This window comes from Prionailurus viverrinus, chromosome A3 (genome assembly GCF_022837055.1).
Source record: "Prionailurus viverrinus isolate Anna chromosome A3, UM_Priviv_1.0, whole genome shotgun sequence".
Classification (NCBI taxonomy): Eukaryota; Metazoa; Chordata; class Mammalia; order Carnivora; family Felidae; genus Prionailurus; species Prionailurus viverrinus.
Window position 1 is genome coordinate 62,336,527 of NC_062563.1, and position 27,664 is coordinate 62,364,190.

Below are 27,664 nucleotides of genomic sequence, written 5' to 3' on the forward strand. Positions count from 1 at the left end.
CCATCTGTTATTTGGAGTCTCTTAGGTAAGGCCTAACTTCTCTTTGAAAGGGCTTCCAACTAGTTAAAAGAGGTCTACATAATCTCTCTTTTAATTAATTTGAAGTCAGCTGCTTAGGGACTTGAATTATCTCTGCAGAGTCCCTTCCCAGCAGCACCTACATTGGTGTTTGAGTGAATAACTGGGAGAAGGTATATGTATGCTACAAAATGGCAGCTGCCTCCCTTCCATGTTCCAGCTCTCAGGAGAGAGCATCCCGTGTAACCCACCCTACGCAGAAATGTATGAGGGAATTCTGGGGACTATAGTTCAGCCCACTCCAGTTCATAGACCACAAAACCACCACATGGATGTAAACAAAGAGGTTACTAAATTTTGAATTTTGACCCTACAAGATTGCAGATAATGTGACTGGAAGAATTTGCCCAGCAGTTTAGAGCTAAGTTTCTTTTTATGAAACTTGAAAGTAGTTTTAGTACAAAGAGAGTGAAGTCGTGCGTTTTCACTGCAGAAAGTAAATTTTCAGTGGGTTAGGAAGTAACTGATTGTTACTAAAGGATTTCAGGGAACAGATTTTTTTTTTCCACTCTAAAAAAGAGAGTTAAAAAAGAAATACCTCTCTTCCATGCTGAATATTGTCTGCAGGCAATACCTGGGGTACTATGGGAACCATGTTGCAATTAGGGGTGCTAGTCTAAGGATAGAGCCAGCAAAATTTGTCTGAAAGTGGAAAAGTGGAAAGAACTTGCGCCCTTGATTATGGTGTTGAATTAATCGACCCTGGAACTGCCCTACTTTAGGTCTTCTTGTTGAATAACACTAATCTTGTCTTTCTTGATCTCTTGTAGAGTACGTGGCACCGCTGACTTCTTCCTCCTTCTCAGATCTTTGTCGGCCTCTATCCTTGTGAACTCACTGTGTGTTTTTCTCCTGTGTCTAAAGCTCTTTTTTTGTAGTCTCTTTCAGGGTTCTGTTCCCTGTCTGTCCCCTAACTATAGCTGCTTCTCTTTCCTCAGCCGCTTTTAGCCAACTCCATGTTTTTTACGGGGTGATCTCTTCCATGCCCTTGGCATTTGCCTATGGTTTCCCAATCTGTGTCTCGCCCCTCTCCCCCTACCACTTCCCTTGTGTTTGCAACAACACCTTAAACTCAGTGTGTCCTGCTTTTCTGTATTTCCAATCTCTGTGAATGGTACCAGTTAGTCACCAAAGCCAGAAATCCTGATGCTTTCTGGATTCTTTCCTTTACCTCAAAGCACTCCATCCCTTCCCCCCTCCCCCCCCAAATCCATTACCAGAATTCTATCAATTGTTCATATCTGCTTTTCTCTAATCTTTTTTTTTTTTAATTTTTTTTTTTTCAACGTTTATTTTTATTTTTGGGACAGAGACAGACAGAGCATGAACGGGGGAGGGGCAGAGAGAGAGGGAGACACAGAATCGGAAACAGGCTCCAGGCTCCGAGCCATCAGCCCAGAGCCCGACGCGGGGCTCGAACTCACGGACCGCGAGATCGTGACCTGGCTGAAGTCGGACGCTTAACCGACTGCGCCACCCAGGCACCCCTGCTTTTCTCTAATCTTGATTTCTCACCTTTCTCCTCTTAATTCAGGCCCCCTCATCATTTCTTATTTAGACTCTTACCACATGCCTGCCTTTTTCCAATTTATGATCTATACTGTCAACAGAGAAATCTTTTTACTATCCAGATCTAACCATGTCATTTCCTGTATGCTTTCCCACAAAAAATCCTCTGATGGTTCCTGATGTCTTTAGGATAAATACTGAATTTCTCAATATAAAATCTGTCCTTTACCTTTCTCCTGTACGACCCCACCCTAAACCACCCCTGTGGAGCACTACTTACCATTTCCTGAAGTAACTGGGCTTTCCAAGCTCAGGCATGTTGTACATACTTTGAGTCTCCCCTGTAAAAAGAATTCTGTGGACACTTTCATATAATAAAAAAAAAAAAAAAGGAAAAAAAAAGGAGAAAGGACAGGTAATAAATGTGCCCTTAACCTAAATTCAAAAATAAATATTTTTGCCATATTTACTTCATATTTTTGCCCATTTTAAATCATTTGAGAGTAGTGGACATAATGCCATTTTACTCCAATACTCTTGAGCACACGTTTCCGTATATAAGAACATGCTACATAGCTATAGTAGTATTACTTGTAAGAAAATTAACAGTAGTTACAGGGTGCCTTTAATCCCTCTGTTTTGGTTAGTGCTGTAGTTGTTTGGTTCTAAGTAATAGAAATCTGACTGAAACTACAGAGGCAAAAATGAACATATATTGGAAGGAATACTGAGGACTGTAATATATCTGCAGAGAGGTCAGAGATACAGCTATGACCCAGAGACAACAGGATCCATGTTATCACACCGCCAGGAGTCTTCTCTCTGTCTTGTTTCTCTGCCCCACTCTGTATTGGCTTATTCTCTCCCACTGCCAATAGCTTTTTCCTATGACAATGAAAACAAATCCGCTGACTGCTCTTCAGACCTATATTCTGTAGCCTCCCTCTATCACCGCATTCATAGCTTCTTTTCCCTTAGTTTGAAAAATCTCAAGAGTAGCACACTGATAACCTATGGTTAGATCATGTATGAACCCCACCAGACAAACAAGGAGAGTATTTGATAGTGAACATGCCTTCCAGGTGTTGTCCCTATGTTTATAAGGGTTTCACCCAGTGCAGAGAAATCATACAATGGGCAGATACTCCAGTTGGAGTCCACTACAACCTCCTTGGCCTGTTGAATCCCTAATGACCTTTAGTAGTGTAGAGTACTCCTCTTCTCTGTACAGCAAGCCTTCCCCAGCCTGCCTAGCAGAGGTCGAAAGTGCCTTCTGTCTGCTTCCATGGTGTTGTGTTCACCTCACAGAGGTGGGATGGATCCCGACCCAAAGTTTGGGTCAGCTGTCAAGACTGATAATGTCACATGCACACACACCAAGTTTATTATATTCACAGAATGAAGCATGCAGGGTGGGCTCCCCAGCAAGTCTGAAAAATGCCCTTTAGAGTGCAGAGAAAGGAGACTAGCTTGGCTTTTATTGGCAGGAAGGAGTTGGTGAGGCTGGGGCAAACTTGCAAAGTTTGAACTTCTCACTAGATCCGAGAGAGAAAGAGAGAGAGAGAGAGAGAGAGAGAGAGAGAGAACTGGCTTTCTTATCTGCTTGCCCAGGTGTGGGATGTAATCAAACATCAGAAATGAAATTAGAGTCTTCATTACTCATGACATCTACTGACTTATGTCAGTGCGCTGGGTTTTGCTCTGATTGTCTGTTTAGATGTCTGTTTCCCTGCTAGACCAGGCTGTGAAGATAATTTACCTATTTATTTTTGTGTCTCTGGTACATGTTTCACACTCAACACTTTTGAAAAATTTTATTTTAGAAAGAGAACATGAGTGGGAGAGAGGGGCAAAGGAGAGAGAGAGAGAGAGAGAGAGAGAGAGAATCCAAAGCAGGCTCCACGCTCAGTACAGAACCCAACACAAGGCTTGATCCCACGGCCCTGGGATCATAATCTGAGCCAAAACCAAGAGTTGGACGCTCAACCCAATGAGCCACCCAGGTGCACCACACTTAACACTTACATATGGTACATTATCTTATTTAAAAAAAATTTTTTTTATGTCTATTTTTGAGAGAGAGACAAAGACAGAGCACGAGCCGGGGAGGGGCAGAGAGAGAGGGAGACGCAGAATCTGAGGCAGACTCCAGGCTCTGAGCTGTCAGCACAGAACCTGACATGGGGCTCGAACCCACGAACCGTGAGATCATGACCTGAGCTGAAGTCTGATGCTTAACCGACTGAGCCACCCAGGTGCCCCTTCAGTAAATTAAGTCCAACAAGATTGCCTGTTGATTTCTTGATTTCAGTTAACTTAATTTTACATTCTCAAGTGATTTTGTCAGACTACAATGAATATTTGTTATACCTTTTCTACGTGATCCGGCAGTGTACTGACTTAATGCCCATGCTGGAAATGTTTCATTGTCTTGATATGTATAGCAATAATTTAAGGACTTGAGAAGAATATCCTTAACAGAACACTTTACAGTATTTTTCCAAAAAGTGTAAGTAGTTATCATTGCTTACTACCTTGACTCACACACTGAAGTTTTGCCTTGTATGTTTTCTGTGACCTATTTCCATTGCTTGTGGTCATTTTTGGTAAATTGGTTTTAAAACACCCTTTGCAGTATCTGGAACAACTTTCAATTGTATAGAATTTACCATTCCAAGTTGTATCTGATGGTCATCCAGGGCTTCCAGGAGAGTTTCAGGCCTCTTAGCAAGGATGCCACTCTAGTACCCTGGCTGCTTTCTAGACCCCCCTGTAACTGACTCCTCTCACTACTTTGCTCATTCCTGCTGTCCTCTAGAGCTTCTTTCGTAGTAAATCATGTTAACTTTCTTCAAAAATAGGCTTTCTTTGTTTTCATCTATTACATTTCAATTGATTCTGTAATTCTACCTCTTTTCCCCTCTCCCCTCCCTTCCCCCCATCTCTCTATTAACAGTTAGTTGGAACAGTCTGGGCATGACCACCTCCCCGCATCCCTCTGCACCCCCCTCAGTTATATATGCCAGTGCTGTTAAATATTTTTCTGTTTCCATAACAACAACTTTTTTCAAACATTTGTTGCAGAGTGCAGAAAGATGCTTTGGGTGGAAACTTGGTTTGCTGAGTTCTTTGGTTTATGTAATTATTAAGTACAGAAAATCTTGATTTCAAATCTAAAGCTTAAAATGGAGACCTAATGGCTTAAAGAAAAATGGAAACTGTTGCTTAAAATGGAGGTCTTTATTTTCAAGTTAAATTCAGTTCTTGAAAGGTGTTTCTTCCAGTCACTTTTTCATAGTCCAGTAAAATCAAGTAGGTTCTCTTCTAAAGAGATGTTTGGTGCCTTTTAGCTTTTCAAGTTTCTAACTATTCCACCAACAGCCCCCTCAGCCCTCAATCTAAAATGTGCTTAAGAAGATGTTCAGATTTTGTGGTAATTGAGTGGTACAGAGTACTGCATATTGATTTGACCCAGTTTCCTGCCAAAAGTTGTGTTTGGTAGAGTGCTGTGTCACTGTCATTCATAAGGTTTGCCTGAGGGCACTTGCTCAGCCATTTTTTCAGCTGTTTCCTGGCATTGTGTTGTCTTTCTGTGGCATGGGAAACTTGCCATTGACCACAAAATTGCAGCTTACTTTTCAAGCCGGTCTCTAGTTCATAACTTATTCTTCCTAATTCTTTTGTGCCTCAGACTCTTCTGAAATATGGACAGTCAGTAGCTCTGCACAGACAGCACAGAGAACAGCTGTATATTTGATTCCACTTGGTTTATCTATAAATAATTCACACTGTCCTCTTTGGCCCTCCTTTGGTCTTTGGAGTAGGTGACAATGGAAACAAACAGAACTGGCACTGTAAGCATTTGAAAATCTTTTTTTTATTTTAAAATCTTACTGTCTAGGAGCGCCCAGGTGGTTCAGTTGGTTAAACATCTGACTTTGGGTCAGGTCATGATCTCATGGCTCGTGAATTTGAGCCTCATGTCAGGCTCTGTGCTGACAGCTCAGCCTAAAAGCCTGCTTTGGATTCTGTCTCTCTTTCTCTTTCTGCCCCTCCCCTGCTCATGCTCTGTCTCTCTCTGTCTCTCAAAAATGAATAGACGTTTAAAAAAAAAAAATTTAAATCTCACCTGTCTAGCCAAGTGTCTCGCATGCTGTTTATGACAGGCAGAATTCTAAGATGGCCTCCCAAATTCCTGGCCTCCAGGGTGCACACACACACCTTCTCCCAGTCAAACATGAATCTAGATGTTGCTGTGAAGGATTTTGGAAATGTAATTAAGATCCCAAATCAGTTGGCCTTTAAAACAGGGAAATAATCTGTGAGGCTGAGATGATGTCATGAGCCCTCCACATTTGGCTGTAAGAGTCATAGACAGAAATGGCAGTGATTTCAAGAGAGGTGTTGATGTAAGGGAGTTTGTTGTGCCGGTTTTGGAAATGGAAAGGGCCATATGGCAAGAGACTGGAAGCAACCTAAATATCACCAATAACCTGAATGAGCCTGGAAGATGTGTGAGTGAGACCCTAAGCAGATCAAGCAGTGATGCTGGGCCTGGACTCCTGATTTACAGACCTATAAGATAATAAATGGGTGTCATTTTAAGCCTCTAAGTTTGTGGTAATTTGTTGTGTAGCAGAAAGCTAATTGCTCTGCTTATTTATTTATAAGTAAGCATGCATTAGTACTTGACCAGAGTTTTTCATGGTTTAGTGTGACTTCTCTTTTCAGTCCCCCATTTTATCATGGATTCTGTTCACAACTCCAAGGGAACAGAAGAGAGGGAGAGGGAGGGGCAGGGGAAGCTGTTTTAATATGAGGTCTGTAAGCAGTTCTGTCCTAGGAGGACTCCTTCTGCTTCCTGTGGTGTGGACTGCCCAGAGCTGCAGGAAGCCTGCTCTGTCCAAGCCTGCATAACTAGAGTGGCCTACTGATACCCTTCCTGAGATGTTCCCTCTGTTCTTGTTACTACAAACTTCTTTGAACAGCACGAGTAGATGACCCTTCTCCCCTGAGCAAAGATTCATTTCTGTAGGGTGTGTCATTTCCTCTTTGATCCCTGGAAGAAAGGGCAAGACCAGCCTCAGCAGCAGTGCAAATCAAGCATTCTGATCCACTCCCCCCTGCCAGGCTCCTTATGCCTCCAAGCTTGTTTCCTTACCCCGGAGTCCTCTCCTACAGAAGGCCATCTTCAGTCGTCTTCTTGAAGGATCCCCCAGATTACCTGTCCGTCTTATACCGTGTCTTCTTTATCTTAACTGAGATTGATTACACTGAGGTCATTGGAGGGAAAACGTGAAGATCGAATTCATAGGGAGTGAATGACTGGTTGCCAGTCACCCTGCAGGACATTTGAATTGTGAAAGAGTGTAGTGGTAAACTTTCAGGATATAAGGACATTTTTGTTTCCGTGTACTGTTATTCTATTTATATATCTATATAAAGCTTGAGAAAAAAGAATTTTATCTTCCATGTTGTCTTTGTACAGCTCCCTGCAGCATCACACACAAAATTTGAGACCCCAGCTGGCTCTGTACCTATTTCCCTAACTGTTTCATGGTCCTGTGACCCCCACCTGCAATTGATGAGCCTGTTGGTTAAGGGGTCTAGCTCCCGAGAAAGTCTCGGGAGCAAGAGGAATTCCACTGAGTTTGAAGAGCTTCTGAGGGCGATCAGCTTCCTACTTCCTAACCCTAAATGTGTTGTTATAAGCCTCCTGCAGATACCCCTCTGCCCCTGCCTCAGGACCTAAGCCCTGGTTCTGCCTTTGGTTTTTTTTTTCCTCACAGTTGGACTCTTAAGCCACAGAAAGATTGTAGACCTCATGGTGGCTGGACTGTAAGCCATGAAATTATTTTGGACCAGTTTTTTGCTTCTACATCCTTCCCACTTGTGACAAGAGTTTGTAGCATCTGCAGTGTTGAGCTCTCAGAAGGGAAATATGACTTGGTGTTTAGCCCTTAGAGGCACCAGAAAACATTAACCTCAACAAGAAAACTTCATGTCATCATTATAAAGAAATTCTCAAATGATGTGTAAAATAAACCATAGTGTAAACCATTATCAAAACCTTTAAAATGGGTTAAGTGTTATAAAAGACAGCGAATAGTTCTTTACAAATTGGTAAACCTTATCTAGATGAACCTGACTTTTTTGTGTAATATGGAACAAGAGACTGTCATTCCATTGTAGAAAAGACAAAATGTTTAAAATAATCCAAGATTAGGGGCGCCTGGGTAGCTCAGTCATTTAAGCCTCCAACTCTTGATTTCTGCTCAGGTCATGATCTCACAGTCGTGAGGTTGAGCCCCACTTCAGGTTCCACACTGAGTGTGGAGTCTGTTTAAGATTCCCTTCCTCTCCCTCTGCCTGTCTGTCACTTGCATTCTTTCTCTCTCTCAAAAAATAAAATTTTAAAAATGACAACATTTAAAATAATCCAAGATTAAAGTATAGACAAAGCTGCAAAAAAAAATGAGTAAAGGGGTGGTAAATTGATTTTGATGTTGATTTAGATGATAAGGAATTTGAAAATCAGGTGAAATAATGTGACTATATTAAAAGTCAGATTCAATACATGAAATTCTGACCAACTTTTGACTTTAAGGATTTTGGAGGAAAAAAAAAAAGTGAAGCCCTAATGAGGACGTTAAACAGAAACCTTAAGGAAACAAACTAATCTTTCTACTTGGACAATAAAATGACCTTTGGTTTATTTATTGTAATGTTTAATTATAATACTTCTGTCCTGAGTTCTCTAATATTCTGTTTTGTGTAACATTTGTTAAAGTACTTTTCAAATTGAATTCTTGGGAGATCATATTTAATATATGGGCTCTCTCTTGACTAAACAGGATTCAGCATCGTACAGTTATATAAGAATCACCTGTAAAAATAAGCCAACATCATGATAAAGCTGGCTTACATGTAGGCCTTCAGCAAATACCTTTTATTTTTTTTTTAATTTTTTTTAATGTTTATTTTTTTATTTTTTTTTTTTTATGAAATTTATTGACAAATTGGTTTCCATACAACACCCAGTGCTCATCCCAAAAGGTGCCCTCCTCAATACCCATCACCCACCCTCTCCTCCCTCCCACCCCCCATCAACCCTCAGTTTGTTCTCAGTTTTTAACAGTCTCTTATGCTTTGGCTCTCTCCCATTCTAACCTCTTTTTTTTTTTTTTTTCCTTCCCCTCCCCCATGGGTTCCTGTTCAGTTTCTCAGGATCCACATAAGAGTGAAACCATATGGTATCTGTCTTTCTCTGTATGGCTTATTTCACTTAGCATCACACTCTCCAGTTCCATCCACATTGCTACAAAAGGCCATATTTCATTTTTTCTCATTGCCACGTAATATTCCATTGTGTATATAAACCACAATTTCTTTATCCATTCATCAGTTGATGGACATTTAGGCTCTTTCCATAATTTGGCTATTGTTGAGAGTGCTGCTATGAACATTGGGGTACAAGTGGCCCTATGCATCAGTACTCCTGTATCCCTTGGATAAATTCCTAGCAGTGCTATTGCTGGGTCATAGGGTAGGTCTATTTTCAATTTTCTGAGGAACCTCCACACTGCTTTCCAGAGCGGCTGCACCAATTTGCATTCCCACCAACAGTGCAAGAGGGTTCCCGTTTCTCCACATCCTCTCCAGCATCTATAGTCTCCTGATTTGTTCATTTTGGCCACTCTGACTGGCGTGAGGTGATACCTGAGTGTGGTTTTGATTTGTATTTCCCTGATAAGGAGCGAAGCTGAACATCTTTTCATGTGCCTGTTGGCCATCTGGATGTCTTCTTTAGAGAAGTGTCTATTCATGTTTTCTGCCCATTTCTTCACTGGGTTATTTGTTTTTCGGGTGTGGAGTTTGGTAAGCTCTTTATAGATTTTGGATACTAGCCCTTTGTCCGATATGTCATTTGCGAATATCTTTTCCCATTCCGTTGGTTGCCTTTTAGTTTTGTTGGTTGTTTCCTTTGCTGTGCAGAAGCTTTTGATCTTCATAAGGTCCCAGTAATTCACTTTTGCTTTTAATTCCCTTGCCTTTGGGGATGTGTCGAGTAAGAGATTGCTATGGTTGAGGTCAGAGAGGTCTTTTCCTGCTTTCTCCTCTAAGGTTTTGATGGTTTCCTGTCTCACATTTAGGTCCTTTATCCATTTTGAGTTTATTTTTGTGAATGGTGTGAGAAAGTGGTCTAGTTTCAACCTTCTGCATGTTGCTGTCCAGTTCTCCCAGCACCATTTGTTAAAGAGGCTGTCTTTTTTCCATTGGATGTTCTTTCCTGCTTTGTCAAAGATGAGTTGGCCATACGTTTGTGGGTCTAGTTCTGGGGTTTCTATTATATTCCATTTGTCTATGTGTCTGTTTTTGTGCCAAGCAAATACCTTTTAACTCATTAACCTCAAGTAACAAAACCATCTTAACTGATGGTCACTCTAAACCAAAAAAAAAAAAACCTCCAAATGCTTTATTCTAGTTTTATATGGTGATGCTTAATAATTATAGAGTAGTATTGCTTTCCATAGTATTCTCATTACTTTACCATAACGCTGTTTACTTTTTTTCATGAAATATACACATAGAAAAATGCATAAAGTATATATGTAGTTTTACATATGCTACCCAGTCAGATATTATTATATATTTGTAGTTTATGTAATTAGGTTTCAGTATACAGATACTGTGATATAGATCACTCTGGGGGGGGGGGGTTGGTCTTTTTGGCTGTATTGAGATGTAATTAACATAACATTGTAAAAGTTTAGGTACACAACATATTGATTTGATATACTTACACATTACAAAATGATTAGCATGGTAAGGTTAACACTGTCGTCACAGTACATAATTACCACTCTCTTTTGTGGTAAGAACATTTAAGGTTTTAGCAACTTTCAAGTACATAATACAGTATTAACAACTATAATCACTATACTGGACATTAGAACCCTAGAACGTATTGATCTTCTAACTAGAGGTTTGTACTCTTTGACCAACATCTCTCTCTTCGCTCCCCGCCCCCTTACCCCTGGTAGCCACCAGTGTTTGTCTTTCTCTGTCTAACTTCATTTAGCATAATGCCCCCAAGGTCCATCCATGTTGTTGCAAGTGACAGGATGTCCTTTCTTGTGGCTGAAAAATATTCCATTGCATATAAGCATACCATATCTTCTTTATCCATTCATCCATTGACAGACACTTAGATTATTTCCATTCCTTGGCTATTGTGAGTAATGCTGCAGTGAACATAGGAGTGCAGATATCTCTTTGAGATCTTGTTTTCATTTCCTTTGGATATGGGAAGAAATAAGATTGCTGGATCATGTGGTAATTCTGTTATTAACTTTTGAGGAACCTCCATATTGTTTCCATAGTGGCTGCATAGTTCCTTCTTTTTCTTACCTTTTTAAAGCTTCATTTTTGTTAGATGTCCATCTGTTCTCTTATTTCTAACCATAGCAAAGAATCCACATTTTACCCATAACTCCTTCTTTAGTGGCTATACATATTATCTCTAATACCCTACCACCACAAACAGCCCTGCAGTGAATACTCTTGCAGGTTCACTTATGGACTTTCATGAGGATTTCTTTGGAATATAAGGCCAGGAGAGGAATGCATAGGTCATAAAGTGTGAGTACACTTCACTGTCTAGGTGTTGCCTGGTTGCTTTTGTGCTTATCTGTGCCTTCCTATATTTCCACATCCCTTGTATTTGTACTAATGCTTAACATCAGCCAACTTTCTGTTTTTGCTAGTTAAATAGGGATAATGTGGTACTTCATCATTAATTTTGTATTTCTCTGATTGCTATTAAGTTACAGTATCCATCTTTTTATATGCTTATTGGCCTTTTGGGTTTCCTCTTCTGTGAATTGCCTGTTCATATCTTTTGACCTTTTTTCTTTCGGGATTCTTAGTAACTTGTTAGAAATTCCTTTTGTAAGCTAGAAATAACTTTAAAGTCTAAAGATATATTTAGATATTGTAAATATCTTTTCCCAGCTTATCACCTGTTCACTTTTCCCATCCCATACTTTGTTGAATCAGAAAGTCTTAATGTTTTCCCCAAATTTTGAAAAATTTAAAAGTTCAGAAAAGTTGGAAGAATAATATGGTGAATACCTATGTAATCTTTATCTAGATTCACCAAGAGTCAACCTTTAGCACATTTACTGTCTCTCTTCTACACACACACACACACACACACACACACACAGAGACTACTTTTTTTTTTAAGTAAATGTGGACATCCTGCTACTTCATCCCTGTGTTCATTAGTATGTAAATCCTAAGGGACAGATATAACCATATTCAGTTTTCCCTAATCGCCAAAAATATGTCCATTATTGTATACGGTCCCCCAACCAGGATCAAATCAAGGATGACACATTGTATTTGGTTGGTGTCTTTAATCTTTAAACTACCTTTCTCCTTTTTTTCATTTATAAGATAGAATTTTTTGTAGTTCAGATCAGTTGATGTATAGAATAGTCCACAAACTGGATTTGCCTCATTATTTCTTCATGATTAGAATCAGGCTAAATACTTTTGTCAAGAACATTATATAGATAATGTATATTTCCCATCACATAACATCAGGCAGCCAATAAGGTCCATATTTCTAATTGTTAATGATGCTGAGTTTGAGTACTTCCTAAGGTACTCTCTACCAGATTCTGTACATTGTAAAGGTACCTTTTCCTTTTTGTAATTAGTAAGTAATATGTGGGGTTAATAACATGTTCTCCAGCAACCTTTCATTTTAATAGTTCTACCTACTTATCATATCATTGACTCTTGCCTAAATCATTTACTACATTGATAATTGCAAAATGGTGATTTCTTTTTTTCCTCAGATTCTAGCAGGTTTTTTTTTTTCATTTAGGAGCCAAGATTTTTCTGTGAAAAGTATCGTCCTCTCTTTTTCCTTTGACTGTCACTATAAACAAAAGGTCAGCAAATTATGGCCCTTGCCACCCATTTTTGTAAATAAAAGTTTTATTGGAACATAATCATACATGCTCATTTACACTTTATGGTTGCTTTTACACAACATTGGCAGAGTTGAGTGTTATGACAGAGATTGCATAGTCTGTAAAGTCTAAAATATTTACTGTCTGGCCCTTTACAGAAAAAGGTTGTTCATCCCAATTATAGACTCATATATTCTCTTCTTTATTTAATGTGTTATAACCCTTTGCTTTCACTGTTCTTTTTGTTCCAAATTTTATAAGTTTTCCCAGTAAAAGCCTGTTTAAGCTGATTTCTATCATTTTTTGTAAGTTCCATTAAGCTTTGAACATTTCTTTGCTTTCTGATTCAACAAGACATTCTAGACTTCCCTCTGTTTTCATTGTCCTAGACCTGGAATGAGCCAAAAGTATGAGAAGTCCTGGTTTCTTTTTAGGGGAAATGACATTTCAAACCCATATCTGGGCACCAAAGTGTGCTTATTGCTCTGGATGTCATTGCTTCTAGGCTTTTGTGAAAAGATCTATAGAGGAACATAGGCGTATACTATATAAATGAATATATGTAAGTCATGTCCCATACTGATAATTCTAATTCATATTTTACCAATTCAGATCCAGAGTCATAGAGTTCTTCCTCATTATTCCCCATTTTGTATCTGCATCTTATTTTTCCACAAAATAATTATTAGAATATTACCTTTAAATATTTGGTAAAATTTGCCAGTAAAGTACCCATGGACTGGAATTTTCTTTGTGGGAAGGTTTTAAATTATGAATTTAATTTCCTAAGTAGTTTTATTTTTTGTAATGCTTACATATTTTTTTTCTTATTTTACCACTTTTGGTAAGCTGTGTTTTTTTCTGGGAGTTTGGTAGTTTTAGGATAATTTTTAAATTTACTAACATAAAGTTGTTAATATTGTTTTAATGTTTGCAGTATCTGTAGCGATACCTCCCTTTATCATTGCTCATACTGATATTTTGTGCCATCTCTTTTTTCTTTCTCAGTCTTGCCAGGTAGTTGTCAACTTACTAGTTTTTTACCCCCAAGAAGGGTGAACTTCTGACTTCATAGATCATCTCTGTTTTATGTGTTTTATTACATTGATTTCCACACTTGCTTTTATCCATTTTTTACTTGTATGTTCTTTAGATTTAATTTGCTGTTCTTTTTCTCGTGACATGGATGCTTAGTTCATTAAATTTTAGGCTTTTTTTTTTCTTCAAATATATACATTTAAATTCATGAATTTTTCTTTAAGCACAGAATCAAGTTTATTTTACAAGCCTTTAATAAGTTAAGTTTTTAATTTTCATTCCAGATCGTTCTTAACTTTTATTCAGATTTTGTCTTTGATCCATGGGTTATTTACACATGCATTGATCTATTTACATATTTATAGAAAATCAAGTTATCTTTTCTTATTGATTTCTGTTTAACTGGGCCAAGACTAGAAAATTCTGCATATAAAAGAGTTTTATAGAAGGGATAGAATAGAAAATAACTAGCAAGATGGTACTTTAACCATATCAGTAATTACATTAATTGTACATATAAATAGTCTAAACACACCAATTAAAAGACCAAGATTTTCAGATTAAAAAAGCAAGACTCAACTAACAATAGAAACCCAAAATATAGGAAGCAAAACTGACAAAACTGAAGGGAAAAGTAGACAATTCAGCACTAATAGAGACTTTAGTACCCCACTTTCAATAATGGATAGACCATCTAAGCAAGAGATAACAAAAGAAACAGAAGACCTGAAAACAGTTCAATGCCATTAGACATCTATAGAACATTCCACTCAACAACAAAGTACTTACACTGCTCACACACACAAAGAACGTTCTCCAAGATAAACTGTATGCTAGACCATAATGTAAGCCCCTATAAATCTGGAAGTCATACAAAGTATGTTCTCTGATAACTTCATTCTTTAATTAAATAAATTGGCAAGCAATAAAAAAAAAAGAATCTTGAGATATTAAACAACATATTCTTTAATAATGAATCAAAGAAGAAAATCAAGAAAGGAATTAGAAAATGCTTTCAGATAAGTGAAAAGAAAATATACCAGAATTTATGGAGTACAGCAAAAGCATTGCTCAGAAAGAAACTTACAGCTATAAATGTCTTAATCAGCAAAGAAAAAAAATCTCAAATCAGATATCTAACCTTCCACCTTATGAAACTAGGAAAAGAAAAGCAAAATAAAAAATAATTAGAAAGAAATAATAAAGACTAGAGAAGAAATAAATGAAATAAATGAAAAACAGCAGAGAATATTAACAGAAATTGGTTCTTTCAAAACAGCAACAAATTTGACAAACCCTTAGCTAAATTAAGCAATAAAGAGAAAAAGACTCAAGTTACTAAAACCAGGAATGAAAGAGGTGATCTTTGTATAGAATATAACCTTACAGAAATAAAAAAGGATTGGGGCACCTGGGTGGCTTAGTCGGTTAAGCATCCAACTCTTGATTTTGGCTCAGGTCATGATCTCATGGTTCGTGAGATCAAGCACCTTGTCAGTCTCTGCACTTGTAGAATGCACTCTACAAGTGCAAAGCCTGCTTGGGATTCTCTCTCTCCCTCTCTCTCTCCCCTCTCCCACTCATGCTCTCTCTCTTTCTCAAAATAAATAAATAAACTTAAAAAGAAATAAAAAAGGATTATAAAAGGAATACCATGAACAACTGTATGCTAACAAGTTCATTAACTTAGTTGAAATAGACAAATTCCTGAAAAGACACAAATTTCCAAAACTGACCTAAGAAGAAATAGGAAACCTGAATAGACTTATAACAAGAGTTTGAATTAGTAATCAAAAAACTTCCCAGAATGAAAGCTCTGACTCACAGAAAGCCTTATTGATTAATTTTATAAAAAATTCAAAGAAGAATTAATACCAGTCCATCATAAACTCTTCCAAACAATAGAAGAGTGAACATTTCCCAACTCTGTATGTTAGGCCTGCATTACCCTTATACCAAAATCACACAAAGACACTATAAGAAAACTACAGACCAATACTCCATGTGTTAAAATTCCTCCACAAAATAATAAAATATCTAAAAAAGATTATATACCATGGCCAAGTGGCATTTGTTCCAAGAGTGCAAGGTTAATTTAACATCTGAAATTCAATTAATGTAATATACCATGTTAATAGAATAAATGGGAAACATGTGAGTATGTCAGTAAATAACACACACAGAAAAGGTTTTGAATAATACATCCTTTCATGATAATAACACTCAAAAAACTAAGAATAGAAGAGAATTTCCTCAGCCTGATAAAGAGCTTCTATGAAAGTCACATAGTTAACATTCTGTTTAATGGTGAAAGACTGAAAGCTTTCCCCCTACATCCAGAACAGGGCAGTTATGCAAGAAAAAGAAACAGTAGGCACCCAGACTGGAAAGGAAAAAGCATCTCTATTTTCAGATGTTATACTCTTGTATATAGAAAATGATAAGCAATCCACTTTTAAAAACTTGGAATGAGTGAGTTCAAGGTTATAGGATATAAGATCAATATACAAAATTATATTTCTCTATACTAGCAATGAGCAATTTAAAATTAAGAAAACAATTCATTTATAATAAATCAAAAAGAATAAAATACTTAGCTATAAATTTAGCAAAAGTAGTGCAAGACCTATATATTAAAAACAACAAACCATTGTCAAAAGAAATTAAAGAACTATAAATAAATGGAAGCCATTTCATATTCAAAAATCAGAAGACACAAATAAAGATGGCAGTACTCCCTAAATTGATCTATGAATTCAACAAAATTCCCATCAAAATACCAACTGACATTTTTGTAGAAATGGACAGGCTGATCTTAAAATGGACATGAAATCAGAGGGATTCAGAACAGCCATTCTTTTTTTTTTTTTAATTTTTTTTTTAACGTTTTATTTATTTTTGAGACAGGGAGAGACAGAGCATGAACAGGGGAGGGTCAGAGAGAGGGAGACACAGAATCTGAAACAGGCTCCGGGCTCTGAGCTGTCAGCACAGAGCCCGACGCAGGGCTCGAACTCACAGACCACGAGATCGTGACCTGAGCCGAAGTCGGCTGCTTAACCGACTGAGCCACCCAGGCACCCCCCAGAACAGCCATTCTTTTAAAAGGAGACCAACATTGGATAATTTTTAGTGCCCAATATTAGAAACCTATAAGTTTTAGTAGTCAAGACACTGTGACACTGCCATAAAGATAGACATATAGGTAAACAGAAAAGAATTTAGGTTCCAGAAATACAAATTTACATTTATTGCCAATTGATTTTGACAAGAGTGCCAAAACAATTAAATAGAGAAAGAACAGTCTTTGCAACAAATGGTGCTGGCCAACTGGGTATCCACATGCAAAAGAATTAAGTTGCACACCTGCCTTAGAGCATACACAAAAATTAATTCAAAGTATATGATAGAGCTAAATGTAAATGTCATAAAGCTGAACTATAAAAGCTTTAGAAGAAAAGATTGGAATATATGAACATATCTCTATTATCCATTGGTTTATGCAATGATTTCTTAGCTATGACCCTAGAAGCACAAGTGATAAAAGACAAAATATACAAATTGAATTACATAAAAATTAAAAACTTTTGTACTGCATGCAAATGATACCATCAAGAAAGTTTGGGGCACCTGAGTGCCTCAGTCAGTTAAGCGTCCGAATTTGGCTCAGGTCATGCTCTCGCAGTTCGTGGGTTTGAGCCCTGCATTGGGCTCCATGCTGACAGCTCAGAGCCTGGAGTCTGCTTCAGATTCTTTGTCTCCCTCTCTCTCTCTGTCCCTCCCCCACTCACACTCTGGCTCTGTCTCTCTCTCAAAAATAAATAAACGTTAAAAAAAAAAAAAAAAGAAAGAAAACAGTCCACACAATGGGAGAAAATACTTGGAAAAAATCTCGTAAGATACTTAGATCCATAAAACTCTTGCAACTCCTTAAATTTTATTCTCTGTTTAAATACAGGGTTTCCTTATCTCTCCTTGTTGACACTTCATGAACCCTTTCAGTCAAAAATTCATCTTTTTTTAAAGTTTGGGTTTTACCAGGGCACTGACTTCGGCTCAGGTCATGATCTCACAGCTCATGGGTTCGAGTCCTGTGTCAGGCTCTGTGCTAACAGCCCCTGTGCTAACAGCCCTTGCTTATGCTGTGTCTCTCTCTGTCTCTCAAAAATAAATAAACATTAAAAAAAAAAAAGTTCGGGTTTTACCCATTAATTTTGTCCATATTCCTTAAATATTCCTATAGTCCACCTTCCAAATATTACCATTTCTAGGTGTGCCCTACATATCTGCTTCTCGCTTTTTTTTTTAGCTCTTTTAAAATATTCTGAGTATGTATTTTTTTCTTGCTGAATTGTGAGCTAAATTGTCAATCCGATCTTCCAACTCACTAAGGGATTTTTACCTACCTTTATACATTGTACTTTTATACTAATAATTTCTTTTGTTTTCTGTATGATTTCTTGCTTCATTTTACTAATATCTTGCCATATCTCCTTAAGTATATCACACTGTGCTTGTTTAGTTCCTGGTTCAACTTTTCCAACTTAAGGTGTGTGTTACTCAGCCTTTACCAGGTTATGCTATGACCACAACCAACCCAAAATCTTAGTGGGATGTAGGCTAAAAGCAGCACTCCTGAGATAGGCCATTTCTTGGAAAAAGAATACAAGACGACTTTTAAAACTTAATGTTACATGTCACTTTTGCTCACATTTCATTGACCAAAGAAAATCATATGGCCAAGCCTAATGTTGAAGTAGAATTCTCTCACAAGTTCAGTCAGCAGATTGGGAATACCACAGTTTATCACAACATTGTATGTTTTCTAATTCTACTCCTCATGGAGTTAACTTAAGAGCTCCTGTCTTGTAGTGCGTATTGAGGAAGGGCAGAATAGAAAGACTTGGTCTTTGTCTCTTGTGAATTTAAGAAGGGAGATGATCCCCAAGGTAGAAAGACCCAGTTCCACACACACATACATGTAAAAACTAATTGTCCTGTTTGCCACCACTGTATCTGATAGTGCTTAGGCAGAAGCATCTGGGTGGAGATGTAAATGTAATCAAATAGCCCTTGGTCTTTGGACTACCAAAGAGGAGTTAGAGGCAGGTGTGCTCCAGGGTAGCTGATTATCAGCTTCTTAGCTCTCTAAGCCTCTCTGCTATTCTAGGTTGAAAGGGCAAGCTCTGATTGTTCCAGGGCAAGCAAGGAAAGAAGGAATTGGAGAACAGAGTATTGAAGCCTTCTTCTACCCTAGCCTCTCATTGTCAGCTTAGGCTATTCTTTGTCCCTCACTTTTCCCCACCTGCCAGTTCAAGGCAACCTTCTGTTCCCCCCAGGGTTTCTTACTGTTTTTTAGTTAATCCTTGGAATCAGTACCTTCCTCTAACTTCTAAATTTTTCCAGGATTGTCGTTGGGGGGTGGGTGGGTTCAAGGAGAGCCAGGAGCATGAATAAAATAAAAACATGGACCAGGGGGTACCTGGGTGGCTCAGTTGGTTAAGCATCTGACTCTTGCTTGGTTTCAGCTCAGGTCATGACCTCACAATTCATGAGTTTGAGCCCCACATCGGGCTCCAAGCTGACAGTGCAGAGCCTGCTTGGGGTTTGTTCGTTCTCTCTCTCTCTCTCTCTCTCTCTCTCTCTCTCAAAATCAAAAATATTTTAAAACAAAAACACGTGGACCAGAATGGTTGCCTGAGGAGAGGACCTTGTGAAAGAAGTTGCATTTGAATTAGAAAATGAGGATTTGGATTGGAATAGGGGGATAGGGAGGAAAACAGAGCAAAGAGATTGGTAAAGCCATGGGGGCTATGCACATGAAACCAGCCTGATCCAGGTTGGAAGGTTTAGATTGTGAAAACATAGGGAGTTAGTTACTTGTTTAGGTCAGGTGATGTCAGGGTAGGGAGGATCTTAATTTCCACTAAGGCAGGGGGGGGAGAAAAGGGAAGGGAGGGAAGCTCACCCGTGCACACTCTTACCAAGTGCCTGTGCTAGATAATATGGAAAATATGGAGTACACGTATAATGTAACCTTTGTCTGAAAGGTGCTGATAATCTTGAGGAAATAAAACTGGTGCTAATTAAATTATTAGAGGACATTAAGAAACAGTTTATTTGCAGAATTCTTTGATGCTGTAGGAGTTAGGAGGCCTGCCTGTACAGCTGAGATTAGCTGTGTAAGTACTTAATGGACTGCATAACTAAGGAGATGCCACTTTTAAGAGGAAACTCTAATGTGGATACGAAGGAGAACATTAAAATGGATCTATGGATGTCAGATCACTGAGTGTGTGTCCTCCTTAAGAGGAGGCAGTTTAGTATAATGAGTTAGAACATGGACTAAAGCCAGATGGCCTGGATTCAAATTTAGATTCCAAGTATGACTTTGGACAAGTAACTTTTCTGTGCCTCAGTATCCTCGTCTATAAAATGAGGACAGTAATAGCCCCTAATTCTTAAGGCCGATCTGCTCACATAACTTTGCCACTCAGTTTCTCCTAAATTGAAGAGCATGTATCAGTGGAATTTGGGGAGAAGGGGAATGATTCAGAATTAGTAGGAAAGCAGGGTGGTATTACAGAAGGAAATGAAAAGATCTGACCATTTTATTCCCTGCCTGCTTCCTCACTAGACTGTAAGCTTTATCTGGACAGAGATTTACTTCATTGTATCCTAGCCCCTGGCTCAGTGTGAGACATAAAATGGGCACTCAGTATATATTTGTTGAATGACTAAATGCATTTCTATGTGTAATTTTAAATATAAACCAATTAAATAGTTTTATATGTTTGGATATGTACTTGTCCAATAATTTTGATGTTTAAATTTTTTTAGCAGCTAGAAACTAATTCAACAACTAGAAATAATCTTTGAAGTATTTGTGACAGTGGTTTTGTTTTTTGTTTTTGCTTTTGTTTTTGTTTTTGTTTTGCTTTTACAGGCCAGTTGGAATGCCAAAAATGGAAAAAGTTTACTTACATAATCCTAGTTCTGAAGAAACTATTACTTTAGTATCAATATCTGCTACAACATCACATTTTCATGCATCATTTTTTCAAAATAGGGTAAGTTTTTCTATAAATGTTTCTCTTGAGTTTGAAATTGAAATATCTAGATGTTTTATGTATAATTTCGTTTTGCTATAATTAAAATCCGGTTCGAGTGTTTCATATTTGTTGCGGGTTTCAGTTTGCCCTATTTCCTAAGAATTATCACTTCTACTCTTAAACACACATTGTGTTTCTCAACATAAAACAATTTAACAATTCCACTTTGAACCTAAGTACTCTGAAAAATGTAGTAGTCAGAAATTTAGTTGATTTTTTTTCCTTTTTAAATAATAAGTAATTCCTCAGTGTTGTGTTAGTTTTCTATTGCTACCTAATAAGCTACCACAAACGTGATGGCTTTAAACAACCCCCACTTATTAGCACATAGTTTATCAGTTGTAAGTCCAGTGTGTTCTTTGCTCAGAGTATCATAAGGCTGTAATTAAGATGTCAGCAGGGCTCAGTCCTTGACTGGAGACTCAGGGAAAATCCACTTCTAAATTCACTCAAGTTGTCGGCAAAATTCATTTCCTTATGCTTGTAGTACTGAAGTCCCCATTTCGTTGCTGGCCCTTGGCCAGGAACCTCTCTCATTTCCCCAGGGCACCCACATTGCTTGTCACCATCTTTAGGCCAGGAGTAATGTGTCATATCTCCCTTATGCTTTGGATCATTTTGGCTTTCTCTTCTGCCACCAGTAGAGAAAATTCTGCCTTAATCATGTCATTGGGACCACCTGGATAGTCTCCTTTTTCATGAAATGAGTGAACTAATGTCCTCAGTTACATTTGCAAAATCCCTTTTTATCATGTAAGGTAATTAACCACGGGTGTGGTATCTCCTCATAGTTACAATCTCAGAGATATTAGGGCAGGAAATTTGGGAGGCTATTTTAGGGTTCTACCTACCACAAGTATCCTCTAAAATTTTACTTTATAATCATTTTCATACTTTGCAGACTTGTTATTTACATAAAAATTAATCTGACAAAAAAGTTGGGTCTTAATAAATTTTGAATTTGAGAGAATACATACATTAATCTTTAATATATAGACTGCTAAAGTAACAAATAAGCTTCAAAAACAGCTAAATAGCAAGTATTAGAAGGAAGTAAATAAGTGAAACCTAATTTCATCTTCCCAGAGTTTTCACTAATTCCTTTGAAGAGATGTGACCAAATCAAAAGGAGCTTTTTAAAAAAAAAGCATCTAAAATTATTATCAATTATTTAGATTTTATACTTCTCCCTTCAAAAATCCTATTTCATCATATGCTGTCCTTAGCAACATATGTTGCTAGCAACATGTCCAGCAACTTCTGAAGTCAAAAACAAAAACAAAACCAAAAAAACTTAATTTCGGCTTTTTTTAATTTAAAAGTATGTTATTAACAAGGAATTGATGAGTTACCATATTGCTTTCAATAGCAAAAACTTCATTTTTGTGGTATTCATGGAAAACGCCCCTTTTCTAAAAGTTTTTTTTTTTTTAATTTTTCTTCAACGTTTTTTATTTATTTTTGGGACAGAGAGAGACAGAGCATGAACGGGGGAGGGGCAGAGAGAGAGGGAGACACAGAATCGGAAACAGGCTCCAGGCTCCGAGCCATCCTCCCAGAGCCCGACGCGGGGCTCGAACTCACGGACCGTGAGATCGTGACCTGGCTGAAGTCGGACGCTTAACCGACTGCGCCACCCAGGCGCCCCGAAAACGCCCCTTTTCTAATATATTTCTTTAAATAAGTTTCCCTTGAATTATTTTTTGTTGTTACCTAAAGGATGTTTTCAGAGTTTTTATAAACATGCTGATGTTCTCAAATAATAAAATCCCAGTGCTAGAAGAGATTTGTATATTCATCTAGTCTAATAATACCCTCATTATACAAAATGAAGAAAGAGCTCAACTCCAGAGGGGTTTGCCCCCTGTCATGCAGTTAATGACAGGATCCAAGGTGAGGGTCTAGGTTCTCTATTGGCCTACACGGTGATTTGTATCGTATTAAGCTATGGTGTGTGGCATATGTGTTATGCCACCTGTACACAGAGATGTACTTATGTGTAAATGCAACCACACAGGGCACGGCCAGTATGCAGAGACATGTTGAGTTAAAGGGCAAAATAGTGAAGTGAAAATGGAAACAGTTTAAAAATAGTTCACAACTGCCCTACAGATTTTATTTTTAACTTGTTAATGGTACTTTGCTAATTCAAGCAATGTTTTGTTGTTTTTAATCATCCAAGCTTAACCCCGTTAAAGGGTTTTCATAGACCAAGAGTTACAATTACAGATTCTTACAGGGGGCAGATAGACAATGTAAATGAGAGAAGCAGGCCATGTGGAATGAGGGTGACCTGGAGAGCACGTGGTCTGTCCAAAGGGATCAACCCACACTCTGTTCCAGCCGGTGGTTGCCATGTGGGAATGTAAGCGCATGCCCATTCTTCTCATGTTCCAAGAAGAAACAGAAATAGGAATTTTTATATGATATCTTCCAGTTTTTACACATTGAAAATAAATTCAGTTTTAGAAAGACAGATGGTGTGGACCAAACAAAACAAGCTAACGGCCACTAGTTTGACATTTTCGAACTAGACTCTCCCAGGGACTTATTTCTGCACATGAACTTTATGCAAAGAGGAGAGTTTTTCTGAAAATTCTTCAGAAGGTAAACTAAATGTGCATGTTAGTCAAAGGACAAGTTGAAAACCAATATGTGTTTTCCATTGTCAGGAAATTGGATTGCACAATAAAAATAATCTATACCCTTCAAAACCTCCAGTTAGGTCAGCTAGATTTGGCTTCAAAAGCAGCTAGCCAAAATCTGTGCAGTCTTCTCTGTCTTCTTCTTCCTCTTGGTTTCCGTTTTTACTTCTTGCAGTAAGGTATGGATTCCCAACAGCTCAAGAAATGGAGAGGAGACATGGAATGAATTCTTAAGGGAAGAAATAACCTTATTTCCCCTCCACTTCAATTTTATGCCTATGATAAGAGCCTTTGGTGAACAATGAAAAGAGTCTTCTCATGTTCAGGAGAGTAGACCATTTCTGTAATTTTAATTTAACTCTTTGTCACCTTCTGAATTCCTGGTCGGGTCTTATTTCCTTGAGAATAGAACATTTTCTATAACTCACTTAAGTTTTTGGTTATTTACCACTATCATCTCTATATTAACTAACCAGTAGGAAATAGAGAAAAGAATCATTGTTTTCGTAAGGCCAGGTTTAAATAACCATTTTATAACACACACGCAAATAACCCCCTTATAGGAAGGTCTTGTTTTAACCTGGAAATCAAGAAGAATAAGGGTAATAAGGAATGTGTTTGTGTGACAATTTGTTTTTCTTTGTTTAACTTCTAATAATTATCTGTTATTTATAATTACCTGCTAATTAACTATAGTTGTCTAATTAGTTATAATTACAATTAAAAATTACATAATAAGACTGCAACTTAGGCCTACTCATCTTTCATGACTGTATTGTATATTAGTTGTAAAATATGTAATACATATTTTGTGTCTAAGAATACAGATTTTTTAATACTCTAATAGTCAAATTTTGATTATGGTAAGAATTATTTTTAAAATTGTGATGTAATTGCGGTATAACATTGTGTAAGTTTAAGGTATACAGCGGACATATAACACTGTGTAAATTTAAGGTGTACAAAGTGTTGATTTGATATACTTAGGGGCGCCTGGGTGGCTCAGTCAGTTGAGCGTCATGACTTTGGCTCAGATCATGATCTCATGTCTCAGCTCGTGAGTTTGAACCCCGCGTTGGCTCTATGCTTAGAGCCTGGAGCCAGCTTCGGATTCTGTCTCCCTCTCTCTGTCCCTCCCCTGCTCATGCTCTGTCTCTCTCTAAAAAAATAAATAAACATTGAAATAAAAAAATTTTTTTGATACATTTATAAATTGCTATAGGATTATCACCATAGGATCAGCTAACTTCTCTGTCATGTCACATAATTATCATTTTTATGGTGAGAACTGTTAAGATCTAGTGTCTCAGAAACTGAGATTTACAATACAGTTTTATCTGTGATCACTATGCTGTGCATTAGATCTCCAGAACCTCTTTTTCTTATAGTTGCACGTTTGTACCCTTCAACAACACATCACTACTTCCCCCTCCATCCAGTCCCTGGTAATCATTGTTCTACTCTCTGTTTTTACATGTTTGGCTTTTTTATTTTTATTTATTTTATTTTATTTTATTTTTTAAGTTTGAGAGACAGAGCACAAACGGGGTAGGGGCAGAGAGAGTGGGGAGAGAGAGAATCCCAATCTCTGCACTAACAGTGCAGAGCCTGATGTGGGGCTTGAACTCCTGGAACCATGAGATCATGACCTGAGGCTAATCCAAGGGTCTGATGCTGAGCTACTCAGGTGCCCCAAGTTTGGCTTTTTTAGGTGCCATATGAGTGATAGCAGAAAGTTTTTGTCTTTTTCTGTCGGAATTATCCCATTTAGCATAATGCCCTCAAGGTCCATCAGTGTTGTTGCAAATGGCAGGATTTCCTTTTTTCTTATGACTGAATAATATTCCACAGTGTGTGTGTGTGTGTGTGTGTGTGTGTGTGTGTGTGTGTGTGTGTGTGCGCGCGCGCGCGCATATCTTTTTTACCTATTCATTTGTTGTAGACACTTGGGTTGTTTCAATATCTTAGCTATTGTGAATAATGCTCCAGTAAAAATGGGAGTGCATATATCTCTTCAATATCCTGTTTTCATTTCCTTTGGATAAATACCCAGAAGTCAGATTGCTAGATCATATGATTGTTGTATTTTTAATTTTTTGAGAACCTCCATACTGTTTTAAACCAGTTTACATTCCCACCAACAGTATACAGGATTCCCTTATCTCCACATCTCATCAATACTTGTTATCTCTTCTCTTCCTAATGATAGCCATTCTAACAGTTGTGAAGTGCTATCTCATTGTGGTTTTGATTTGCATTTCCATGATGATTAGAATTGTTGAACATTTTTTTGTATACCTGGTAGTCCTGTCTCCTTCGGGAAAATACCTATTTGGTTCCTCTGCCCATTTTTTATTCAGATTGTTTGGGGTTTTGTTATTAAACTATAGGAGTTCTTTTATGTATTTTAGATATTAACCTCCTATCTGACATATAATTTGCAAATATCTTCTCCCATTTTGCAGGTTTCCTTTTTGTTTTGTTGATCTTTTATTTTGCTATGCAGAAATTTTTTAATTTGATGTCGTCCCACTTGTTGATTTTTGCTTTTGTTGCTGTGCCTTTGGTGTCATATTAAAAAAAAATCATGGCCCAGGCCAATATCAGTGTTTTCTTCTGGAGGTTTATTGTATTAGGTCTTATGTTTAAGTCTTTAATCCATTTTTAATTAATTCTGGTGAGTGATGGAAGATAGGAGTCCAATTTCATTTTTCTGCATGTGGTTATCCAGTTTTCTTAGTACCATTTGTTGAAGAGACTGTCTTTCCCCATGAAGTGTTCTTGGCTCCCTTGTCAAATATTAGTTGACTGTATATGCAGGGATTTATTTCTGGGCTCTCTATTCTGTTCCATTGGCCTATATGCCTGTACCATACTGTTTTAATCACTTAGCTTCGTAGTATAGTTTGAAAGCAGGAAGTGTGATGCCTTAGGCTTTGTTCTTTCTTGAGTCTTGCATGCTTCCATACAAATTTTGGGATTGTTTTATCTGTTTCTGTAAAACATGCCATTGGGCTATTGATAAGGATTGCACTGACTCTATAAATGACTTTAGGTAGTGTGGATATTTTAACAGACAGTTATCAGTATATTCTTCTAATCCATGAGCATGGGGTATCTTTCCATTTGTTTGTGTCTTCTTCAGTTTCTTTCATCAAGGTTTTATAGTTTTCATAACACAGGCATACTTCAGAGATATTACGTGTTTGGTTCCAAACCACCGCAGGAAAGTGAGTATCACAATAAAGTGAGTATCACAATAAAATGAATTTTTTTAGTTTTCCAGAGCACATAAAATTTCTGTTTACACCCTACTGTAGCCTGTTAAGCATGCAATAGCATTATGTCTTAAAAAACAATGTACATACCTTAATTTAAGAATACTTTATTACTAAAAAATGCTTACCATTATCTGAGTCTTCAGTGAGTCATAATCACTAATTACATATTACCATAAAAAATAGGGGCGCCTGGGTGGCGCAGTCGGTTAAGCGTCCGACTTCAGCCAGGTCATGATCTTGCGGTCCGTGAGTTCGAGCCCCGCGTCAGGCTCTGGGCTGATGGCTCAGAGCCTGGAGCCTGTTTCCGATTCTGTGTCTCCCTCTCTCTCTGCCCCTCCCCCGTTCATGCTCTGTCTCTCTCTGTCCCAAAAATAAATAAACGTTGAAAAAAAAATTTAAAAAAAAAATATATAATAATAATAAAAAGTTTAAAATATTGCAGAAATTACCAAAGTGTGGCACAGAGACACAAAGTGAGCAACTGCTACTAGGAAAAAATAGCACCAGTAGACTTGATCAATGCAGGGTTGCTATAGGCCTTCAATTTGTTAAAAAGAAAAAAAAGAGATAAATAAAATAAATGCAATTATCTGCAAAGTGCAGTAAAGTAGAGCACAATAAAATGAGGGTACAGCTGTACAAATCTTTCACCTTCTTGGTTAAATTTATTCCCAGGTATTTTTTTTTATGCCACTGTGAACCAGGATAGTTTTCTTTATTTCTTTTTCAGTTGTTTCACTGTTAGTGTATACCAACACAACTGATTTCTATATGTTGATTTTATATCCTGCAACTATACCAAATTGGTTGATTAATTCCAACAGTTTTTTGGTTGAGTCTTTAGGATTTTTTTTTCCAATATATGAGTTTATTGTCAAATTGGTTTCCATACAACACCCAGTGCTCATCCCAAAAGGTGCCCTCCTCAATACCCATCACCCACCCACCCCTCCCTCCCACCCCCCATCAACCCTCAGTTTGTTCTCAGTTTTTAAGAGTCTCTTATGCTTTGGCTC

At 37.6% G+C, this 27,664-nt stretch overlaps 1 protein-coding gene across 1 annotated transcript in view; it reads left to right on the forward strand.

Moving 5' to 3' along the window:
* Nucleotides 1–27,664, forward strand: part of TMEM131 (transmembrane protein 131) — a 238,990-nt gene that overhangs the window by 114,419 nt on the left and 96,907 nt on the right. Inside the window, exon 5 of the mRNA XM_047851472.1 lies at nucleotides 20,557–20,680. Coding sequence (XP_047707428.1) covers nucleotides 20,557–20,680 — 124 coding nt within the window. The remainder of the gene's footprint in view (nucleotides 1–20,556; nucleotides 20,681–27,664) is intronic.